The 11,233-nt window shown below is 38.0% G+C and overlaps 1 protein-coding gene across 1 annotated transcript in view; it reads left to right on the plus strand.

The window, feature by feature from the left end:
* Positions 1–11,233, plus strand: part of CCDC18 (coiled-coil domain containing 18) — a 113,166-nt gene that overhangs the window by 56,101 nt on the left and 45,832 nt on the right. The window contains exons 17-18 of the mRNA XM_015560324.1: positions 905–1,072; positions 4,933–5,075. Of these exons, the coding sequence (XP_015415810.1) occupies positions 905–1,072; positions 4,933–5,075 (311 nt within the window). The remainder of the gene's footprint in view (positions 1–904; positions 1,073–4,932; positions 5,076–11,233) is intronic.

The following is an 11,233-nucleotide window of genomic DNA, read 5'->3' on the forward strand; positions in this document are numbered from 1 at the left end:
TGATTTCTTAGTTTGTATTGTCATTCCTTTATGTGTTTTTTGGACCATGAATATTCAAAAGTGCATTGCTAGGATATAATTTTACAAACAATGGCAATAATGGCAACAATAATGTAATAAATAGCACATAATGCTTTTGCGGCTATAATTTATTTATTTTTTATTTTTTTAATACATTTTATTGATTTTTTACAGAGAGGAAGGAAGAGGGATAGAGAGTTAGAAACATCGATGAGAGAGAAACATCGATCAGCTGCCTCCTGCACACTCCCCACTGGGGATGGAGCCTGCAACCAAGGTACATGCCCTTGACTGGAATCGAACCCAGGACCCTTGAGTCTGCAGGCCGACGCTCTATCCACTGAGCCAAACCTGTCAGGGCTATAGAGAGTTAGTTTTACTAAGGGAAAAAGATACATCAATAGGAGTATGACAAAACTCATGGCCTCCTATGTCTCTTCGTTCTTCTGGGAAGGATCACATAGAACATGCTACTTTCTATAGCAGTGAAATATGGTAACGCCTACAATATTTCTGCCCAGGGAAGCCTGCTTATGACTCAAAGATCAATATTTTTTATGGGGGCGCTGGTCACACAGGAACAGCAACAAGTATCAAAATTTCAAAAGGAAAGCATGATTCTATGCCCTAGCCAGACAAAGCAATTTCATCTCTTAGGGAATGTGAAAATGCACATTCCCAGACACCATCCAAGGGCCAACCCTGTAAGCATATCTCCTCATCAGAAAGATGGACCCGTCCCTCCACATAATAACCTGTAGCCATAAATATAATTATCCCATATGGCAAGTGTGATAATTATCTAACAAGGCAGACAGCTTTGACATTTTGTGTTTTTTATTTGAAGCATATCATTATAATGACAAATGTATATATTTGTTAGGTATATTGTTTACAGAAAGAGCTAAAGATAAAAAATCACAGTCTTCAAGAGACCTCTGAGCAAAATGCTATTCTACAGCATACTCTTCAGCAACAGCAGCAAATGTTACAACAAGAGACAATAAGAAATGGAGAGCTGGAAGACATTCAAACTAAACTTGAAAAACAGGTATTACTGGTCAAAATAATTTTCTATGAAATAGAAATTTTTACAATTGATAAATACATTTTTGTTAGTTATATAAATTGGTGTTCAATATCAAAGATTTCATACTATAAGAAATATTCTATATTAACATTGTAAAATGGATAAAGTTCTATTCCTGTGTAATGTAACCATGGGCACATTTTGTCATACAACTTACTTATAATCTAGGCTTCTTCTTCACTATCTCCTTTCTTCCTGGATCTGAATATAATTCCTATATGAATCATCAGACCTTCCAATTTCTTTTTTTTTGGATTAGGATTTGTGACAATCCCCCCAAAAATGCCAAAGCACGACACTAAAAGAAAAATCACAAAGGATATCACTTCTAAAAATAAATTATTATTCCAAAGAAAGTATCCTCAGAAAATTTATACTAGAACCCAGTCTTCGCTCTTTCATTCATTAACAAATTCATCTGAATTATTCAGATAGATACTGTATTTCACATCTTTTGTTCTTTTCCCCTTTTCATACTTTAGAGAAACATGTAAATTAGAAAATGATGGTTCTGTGTAATCTCACTACACCTCACCTTTATGACGTTTTATCTATGTATTCTGAATTCATCCTCAGCCTCTCGAATGGAATTAAAGAATCTCCTCTCAATACGTTCAGACATTTCAGGCAGATATTATGTATTTTCTTTTCTAGAGATCACTCCTGTAACTCTCCATCTTTTTTGTTAAAGTGTAGGCCTATTGCTTGATATGCCTGATGTACAGCTTTATTCTGAAGTATTTCCTCATCTCATCTGTGTTAGATTCCCACTTCCTGCATACCTTGTCATTGATCTGGGTTTTGCAGGATTGGTTATAATTCTTGTTCCTTCTGGAGTTGTTTTTATTTCTCTAATGGTCTTACAGTTTTCTTCTGTTTTTTCTCCTCCCTAAGTCTGCCAGTTCATTTGTGTTTTTCATTCGGTGATTTTATTTCTTCATGATCTTTAAGAGATTTTTTGTGTTCTCTTTCTTTGAGGGTCTAAAGGAGTTTATATATAAAAATTTTGCTGAAACCGGTTTGGCTCAGTGGATAGAGCGTCGGCCTGCGGACTGAAAGGTCCCAGGTTCGATTCCGGTCAAGGGCATGTACCTTGGTTGTGGGCACATCCCCAGTAGGAGATGTGCAGGAGGCAGCTGATCGATGTTTCTCTCTCATTGATGTTTCTAACTATCTCTCTCCCTTCCTCTCTGTAGAATATCAGTAAAATATATTTAAAAAAAAATTTCTTCCGTATTTGGTGAATATTTTCCTATCTTGCATTTCTGTTCCATTATGCATAGGTTCTGTGCTATATTCTTTCAGATTATTATCTTTAGATGTTTTTCTGCTTATGAGTGTGCTATCTAATTAAGCACAGAGTAGATAGGTATTTCATGGTATCCTTCCCTTTTTACCTGGGTATTGTTTTAATTTTATTCTTGAAACTTGAGTGGACATTAATGATTTATACTCTGAATTTAGTTCTTCTTTGAGAGATTTTAGAAGATCAGGGAGGATATTAAAGTCATTGGCCAGAGATTAACTTTGAGATCACAATCATGTAAATGTTCATTGAAAACAAGGAGTGGCTGAGATTTACTAGGAAGAGAATGTAGTATGAGGAGTGAGGAGATTGACTTGGATAGATCTGTGAGGGATGTAGTACATGGAAGCCAAAGTAAGTATTTCATGATAAGAAATGATAGTTGGTATCATGGACTGTTGGAATCAATGCCAAGTAAATTGAGGGTTGTGAAATATCCATTGGAATTAGGAACATGGAGCTCATTGATGAATTAGCGTAGTTTCTGTAGAATGGCCAGATTACTACGATTGAGGAATGAAGGAGAAGTGAGAATGATACAACAAGCATAGGAAACCGAGAGATTGGGCTATGGAGAAGAGGAAAGAAAGGGTGGTAGTTGGAGGGAGGTAGAAGTAAGAAGGATGGCCGAAACCGGTTTGGCTCAGTGGATAGAGCGTCGGCCTGCGGACTGAAAGGTCCCAGGTTCGATTCCGGTCAAGGGCATGTACCTGGGTTGCGGGCACATCCCCAGTGGGAGATGTGCAGGAGGCAGCTGATCGATCTTTCTCTCTCATCGATGTTTCTAACTCTCTATCTCTCTCCCTTCCTCTCTGTAAAAAATCAATAAAATATTAAAAAAAAAAAAAAAAGTAAGAAGGATGATTTTTTACAATAGAAGGGTCTTGAACATGTTTAAATTCTGATAAAAAAGAAACCAGAAGAAAGAGAGATTGAAGATAAAGCAGAGAATAGAGATAGTGAATAGTATGAGGGCCCCTCCTGGCCAGTGTGGCTCAATTAATTGAGCGTCAACTCATGAACTAAGAGGTCACCAGTTCAATTCCTCTTTAGTGCCCATGCCCAGGTTGCAGGTTCAGTCCCCAGTTGGGGTTCTTATGGGAAGCAGCCGATCAATGTTTCCCTTTCTCCCTCTCTCTTTCTCTCTCTCTCTTTCTCTCTCCCTCTCTCCCTCTCTCCCCCTTTCCCTCTCTCCCCCTCCCCTTTCCCTTCCTTCTCTCTAAAATCAATAAAAACATTTAAAAAATAATATGAGGTTCCTGAGGATGTGGATAGGAATTGAACCCAGAATACCTATGATATAATTTGACTTGTATAGGAGAAAGAATACCTCCTTCACTGTAGCAGAAACAGAAGGAAGAATGAATAGGAGTGAATGCAAGTCATGTTGGGAGTAAATGCAGGTTATAATGTTTGAGGGAAGATGGGAATCTTACCTTCACTGAATGGGCCAATTTGTGAAGAAGGAAAGGAACATGATTTGACAAGAGAAGAAAAAACATTTCGAATGGGGATAATGAAAAGGAGAATATTTACCATTATTTTGTTCAATTTTTAAAAAATATATATGTTTTCATTGATTTTAGAGAAGGGAGGAAGGGAGAGGGATAGAGAGATGCAAATATAGATTGGCTGCCTCCTACAACCCCGCCCCTACTGGGGATTGAGCCTGGGTTGTGCCCTGAGTGGGTATTAATGATTTATACTCTGAATTTAGTTCTTCATTGAGAGGTCTTAGAAGATCAGGGAGGATATTAAAGTCATTGGCTCAAAGTTAATTGAACTTGGGACCTCTTGGTTCATGGGTTGATGAACCACTGAGCCACACTGGCTGGGCTTGTTCAATTCTTGTAAGTCTTATTTTATTTTATTTTTTTATTTATTTTTTAAAATATATTTTATTGATTTTTTACAGAGAGGAAGGGAGATAGAGAGTTAGAAACATCGATGAGAGAGAAACATCGATCAGCTGCCTCCAGCACATCTCCCACTGGGGATGTGCCCGCAACCCAGGTACATGCCCTTAACCAGAATCGAACCCGGGACCTCTCAGTCCGCAGGCCGATGCTCTATCCACTGAGCCAAACTGGTTTTGGCATAAGTCTTATTTTAGTGTTATGATGTGGCCACTTCTATAAATATGTATAGGAATGAAATACATTATAAAAAATTGTTTTGCTTTTATATTTCAAAACATTACTGTAAGTCCTCATTTAACGTTGATAAATTCCATCATTTTAAGTGAAATGACAAATAATGAAACCAATTTTAGTGTAGGCTTACTGATATAAGTGAGTTAGGTTCCTATGTACCTTATCAGTATTATAATGAAACAACATTGAATGAAATGACATTATTCAAGAACCTGCTATAATTCCTGGTCTATACTTTGATTTTTATAATACATCTTGAAACTGAGTGATAGGCTAGGGCTACACATATATATATTTTTTTCTTCTGAAGAATATTGAGCTGTGACTGAATTTAAAATACTTACTGAAAACTGCTTTACAAGGTATCAAAACTGGAACAAGAGCTTCAAAAACAAAGGGAAAATTCCACTGAAAAGTTGAGAAAAATGGAGGAGAAATGTGATGCAGCCACACATGAAGCAGATTTGAAAAGACAGAAAGTTATCGAGCTTACTGGTACTACAAGGTAAAATGAATATGATAGTTTTCATTTATCTTCCTCTTTCAGCATCAGTAGTATCTGAGTTTCAGTATCAGAAAATGTTCAGGGAAGCTTTTCCTTGAGAAAGTAATTTATCTACAGTCTGTGTTCCTATAGTGTTTTGTTTGCACCTCCCTCATAACCCTCCTATTATATGTTCCTTAAGACCAAGATAATATCTGGTTTATTTTAATGGGGCTCCTACAACAATTAGCATAATTCCTTATACCTCATAGGCACTTAGCAATTGTTGTAGCGAATTAAATTGTGGAAAATACTAACATTTTAAGGCAAAGATGTACTCACACACAAGAATGGGGTTGAGTTATCTAGGGGAGGGAGTAACTTAATAAAATAAAGCAGTGGTTCTCCACCTTGACTGAACTTTCACTGAACATTAAAATCACCTGAAGACCCTGGCCGGCGTGGCTCAGTGATTGAGGATCAACCCATGAACCAAGAGGTCACGGTTCGATTCCCAGTCAGGGCAGAGGCCTGGGTTGTGGGCTCAATCCCCACTGGGGGCATGCAGGAGGAAGCTGATCAATGATTCTTATCATTTATGTTTCTATCTCTCTCTCCCTCTCCCTTCTTCTCTGAAACCAATAAAAATATATTTAAGATATAAAATAAATAAAATCACCTGAGGAGCTTTACAAAGTACTGATGCCTAGATCCCACCTCTAAGGTTCTAATTTAATTTGGCTAGGCTGGGTCTAGGCATCAGTTAGTAAAGAAATGCACCCATGAGCTGAAAGCTATACCCAGCTTCCCCAGACCTTTTCTACTTTGTCAACAAGAGTTGACTTAATTAATAATATACTCATAATTAGCCCACCATTCTACCAATAGGAGGTGAGAGTTAATTATGCACTTGAACTAAAACCACAGGTTACCAGGCTTCTTCTCCCCTACTGACAGGAGTAAAGATAGGGCCTTTGTGCCTTGAGTAGCAACTTGCTTCCCCAGATGTCCTCAACTCTCTCAACAGGGTCAAGTGGGTATCCTATTTTTCAAACTAGGACCACAGTTCTTCAGACTGTCTTTCTTCTATTGACAGGTGTCTGTCCACTAACATAGCCACACCACCAGTGTGTACCTTAATTCCTCAAAGATTAATCACATTATAACTTTGTCCTTGGTTATGCAAAACACCACTAGAAGCTATAGATTTTCAGCTCAACCCTTATCTCCCATAGTAACCTCTCCACATATTCTCTTCCCTTCTCCCACTTCATTCCACTTTCTGAAAGACTTCCATTGTGTCCTTTGGAATTCCCAATCCATCCTGTGACACATCTATATCCTCAACTTCTTTCCTCTTCTTGTAATAGAAATCTGATTCTCCCGAGGATAGTACTTCTTTCCCTGTAGCCCTCTAAAGTAAAAAATTTTCCCCACAGTTCTTGAACCATAGAATCAAGATGTGCAATAGTATACCATAGTTCACAAACTTCATGACATCAGATCATATCATCCCTCACTGCTGCTGACACCTACAGACCACCCGACTTACTGTTGCTCTCTAAAATTCCTCACAAAGATTAATCACTGCTGTCATTATTCTTGGAGATTTCAATATAGTTTATCTATCTAGCTGATCCTCTGACACCTTAGCCTCATTTTATTTATTTTTATTTTTTTAAAATATATTTTATTGATTTTTTTACAGAGAGGAAGGGAGAGGAATAGAGAGTTAGAAACATCGATGAGAGAGAAACATCGATCAGCCACCTCCTGCACATTCCCCACTGGGGATGTGCCCGCACCCAGGGTACATGCCCTTGACCGGAATCGAACCTGGGACCCTTCAGTCCATAGGCTGACGCTCTGTCCACTGAGCCAAACTGGTTAGGGCACCTTAGCCTCATTTAAAAAAGTTTTCCTCTAATGATCCTGATTTCTCTCATACCTCAGCCACTCACTCACATGATTCATCCTTGATCTTGTCATTAGTATTTCAACATAATCTGAATATTATGTATCTACCCCATATTATCCTCATTTTCTCTCTTTTTTAAATCCTCACCTGAAGATACTTTTCCATTGATTTTTAGAGAGAATAGGAGAGGGAAAGACAGAGAGAAATATTAATGTGAGAGAAACACATCAATTGGTTGCCTCTTGCATGAGCCCGTGGCCAGGGAGGAGCCTGCAACTGAGGTACATGCCCTTGATTGGAATTGGACCTGGGACCTTTTGGTCCACAGGCTGACTGACGCTCTATCCCAGCTGTGGGCAAACTACGGCCCGCGGGCCGGATCCAGGCCGTTTGAAATGAATAAAACTATTGAAAAAAAAGACCGTACCCTTTTATGTAATGATGTTTACTTGGAATTTATATTAGTTCACACAAACACTCCATCCATACTTTTGTTCCGGCCCTCCGGTCCAGTTTAAGAACCCATTGTGGCCCTCGAGTCAAAAATTTTGCCCACCCCTGCTCTATCCACTGAGCAAAACCGGCTAGGACTCCTCATTCTCTCTCTTTTTCTTTTAAATATATATTTTATTGATTTTTTACAGAGAGGAAGGGAGAGGGATAGAGAGTTAGAAACATCAATGAGAGAGAAACATTGATCAGCTGCCTCCTGCACACCCCCTACTGGGGATGTGCCCGCAACCAATGTACATGCCCTTGAGTCTGCAGGCCGAAGCTCTAGCTACTGAGCCAAACTGGTTAGGGCTCATTCTCTTTTAATACCCCAAATTCAACAAATCTTTGGTCTTATCAGGAACCCTAATCCATCAGTCCCATCACTGTCTCATTCCCTAATGTTCTCTCTTCTCTCTTTACCCAGCTTAAATTCTTGTTAGTCATTAAAATAACTGATTTGCATATAACCACAATTCCCTTACCTCACTCTTACTTTGTGGTATACAGCCTAAAACCAACTCAGACTACTACATGTTTGCATCTTTACAGAGGCTTGAGAAAATAACCACACTGACCAATCTTACTTTAAAATTATAACTTTAAAACTTAAGTGTTCCCTTAGCAGTGGTTCTCAACCTTCTGGCCCTTTAAATACAGTTCCTCATGTTGTGACCCAACCATAACATTATTTTCGTTGCTACTTCATAACTGTAATGTTGCTACTGTTATGAATAGTAATGTAAATAGTTGATATGCAGGATGGTCTTAGGTGACCCCTGTGAAAGGGTCGTTCGACCGCCAAAGGGGTCGCGGCCCACAGGTTGAGAACCATTGCCTTAATGCTATCTGGCAATACTTTTCTGTACCTTTGCCTTTTCTTTCAAAATTCCTATAAACCCTCCCCAATGTTGCTTTCTCTTTCACTGAGAAAATTGAAATAATTGTTTCTTTTCTCACCCCTATAATCCCCTATAATTTGACTTCTAGACAAAAACTATTTATGGTTATAGCTAAAGGCACATTCATAGGAAAAGTAAGTCCTAAATGCTAACAGGAAGCTTATAAACTAGATAATTAAACTTCATAAGAAAGATGCACCCTAGTTCCAAGAATCTCTTCATGAAGCAGGGTTTTCTCTCTTCTCACTGATACTTCTTTTACTTCTGGAATTGCAGCTTATAAAATTATTTTTCTCTCCCAAAAGATATTACAGTTAAAATATATATGTTATATATCTCCTTGGATCTGTTTTAGCAATAAAATATTTTCAGGTAAAAAGAGAAGAAACTTAATTATTGAATATATTCTGTGTTGGGCAGTGTGCTAGGTGAACACATTAACTCAGTCTTCAAAACAGCCCTATTGGGTTTTATTATCCAAATATCTATTTATTTTGATTTTTAATTGATTTTTAGAGGAAAGGGATAGGGAGAGAGAGAGAAACATCGATGTGAGAGTGAAAAATAGATGAGCTGCCTCCTGCATGCCCCCTTGCAGGGATAGAGCCTGCAGCTAGGCATGTGCCCTGACCAGAAATCAAACCTGCAACCTTTCAGTGCACATGATGATACCCAACCAACTGAGCCACACCATCCAGAGCTATAACTCAGGGTGAGGGGGAAGGCATCTGTAATATTTTAACAATAAAGATTGTTTTTTGTTGTTGTTGTTTTTTAATATATTTTATTGAGTTCTTACAGAGAGGAAGTGAGAGAGATAGAGTTAGAAACATCGATGAGAGAGAAACATCAATCAGCCGCCTCCTGCACATCTCCCACTGGGGATGTGCCTGCAACCAAGGTACATGGCCTTGACCGGAATCAAACCCGGGACCTTTCAGTCCGCAGGCTGATGCTCTATCCATTGAGCCAAACCGGTTTTGGCAAGATTGTTTTTTTAAGATATATTTCTAAATAACTTTTGGAAATTATGAATCTAAGTAAAAAAGAAAAAAAGAAGCTGAACCTCAAAGAAGTTAGGGTATGAGATGCATAAGTTAGATGTGCTCTAAAACTAAGTTTTTTCTGTTACAGCACATTGGAAGGTTCTTCTGATATTAAATGTAAATGTCCTAACCCTACTGTCTTAGTGCTGAGGTTCATGGAGCACTTGTTAGATTTCTCAGACTGCCTCCATAGCCATTTAAAAATCTTTTTACATTTGAAGAAGCCAGAGAATCTCAGCAGCTATATTCTTAAAATTTAGTTTTATTTTTGCATAATTTTTCCTAGCGCTGTTTCCAATCTCAGACTTGATTGTCCATAATAACTCTATGCCTGTAATATGAAGTAGTTTTGGAAAAACTCGTAGGCTTAAAGGCTGTTACAAATTTTGAAAGTTATGGGGAAAATATTGGTATTAGATTATTTATATAGTAGTTAAAAATCTTAAGCCTTTAAATATTTATTATATTATATTAATGCCTCATTTACATAGCATCAGGAAATAATGTATAGTTGCTCATAAATAGAGAAATGAGTGAAATTTATCTTTATCAAACACTGAAACTTTGAAACAAAACAAAACAAAATTTTATAGAAATTTTCCAAAATGTGTATTTTCCTGTCATTTTTACCTTCTCTGGGTGACTAGGGTTATCATTATATTCATTAGTTATATCTTGGTAACTTTATGAAACCTTAAGGAGTATAGAACTCTGTTTATTTTTTACCAAATATCTGTAGAAAGCTGTGCTTTTTGAGTTCTTGTATTTTTAAAATACAATTTTTCCCTGCCCTGCTGGCGTGGCTCAGTTGGTTGGGCATCGTCCTATGCACAGAAGAGTTGCCTGTTCAATTCCTGGTCAGGGTGCATGCCTAGGTTGCAGGCTCTATCCCCAGTCGGGGATGTGCAGTAGGCAGCCGATCAATGTTGCGCTCTCAAACATTGGTGTTTCTCTGTCCCTCTCCCTTCCTCTCTCTCTAAAAAAATCAATAAAAAATCTTTTAAGCCTTGGCTGGTGTAGCTAAGTGGTAAGAGTATCATCCAGCAGGGTCACTTGTTTGATTCCCAGCCAAGGGCACATACCTAGGCTGCAGGTTCAATCCCCAGCCCCAGTTGGGACGTGTGCAGGAGGCAACCAATCGATGTTTTTCTCTCTTTCTGTATGTGTGTGTGTATGTATGTGTGTGTGTATATATATGTATATATATATATCCCTCTCTCACTCTCTGCTTCTTTCCCTCCTCTCCCCTTACCCCCTTATCTCTCTCCTTTCCTACCTTTTTTCCACTTTCTCTAAAATCAATGGAAAAATATCTTCAGGTGAGGAGAAATAAATAATCCTCTCCAGCACTTGTCGTTTGTTGATTTGTTGATGATAGCCAGTGTGACAGGTATGAGATGGTACCTCATTGTTGTTTTGATTTGCATCTCTCAGATGATTAGTGACTTTGAGCATGTTTTCATATGTCTCTTGGCCTTCTGTATGTCCTCTTTTGAAAAGTGTCTATTTAGGTCCTTTACCCAAGTTTGATTGAATTGTTTATCTACCTTTTGTTAAGATGTATGAGTTCCTATAAATTTTGGAGATTAAACCCTTATCCGAGATAACATTGGCAAATATGTTCTCCCATGCAGTGGGCTTTCTTGTTATTTTGTTGATGGTTTCTATTGCTGTGCAGAAGCTTTTTGTTTTGAAGTAGTCCCATTTGTTTATTTTCTCCTTCATTTCCATTGTCATAGGAGCTGTATTGGTAAAGATATTGCTATGACATATGGCTGATATTTTCTGCTTATGGATTCTTCTAAGATTTTTATGATTTTT

The sequence above is a fragment of the Myotis davidii genome, unplaced genomic scaffold, assembly GCF_000327345.1.
Source record: "Myotis davidii unplaced genomic scaffold, ASM32734v1 scaffold674, whole genome shotgun sequence".
Taxonomy (NCBI): Eukaryota; Metazoa; Chordata; class Mammalia; order Chiroptera; family Vespertilionidae; genus Myotis; species Myotis davidii.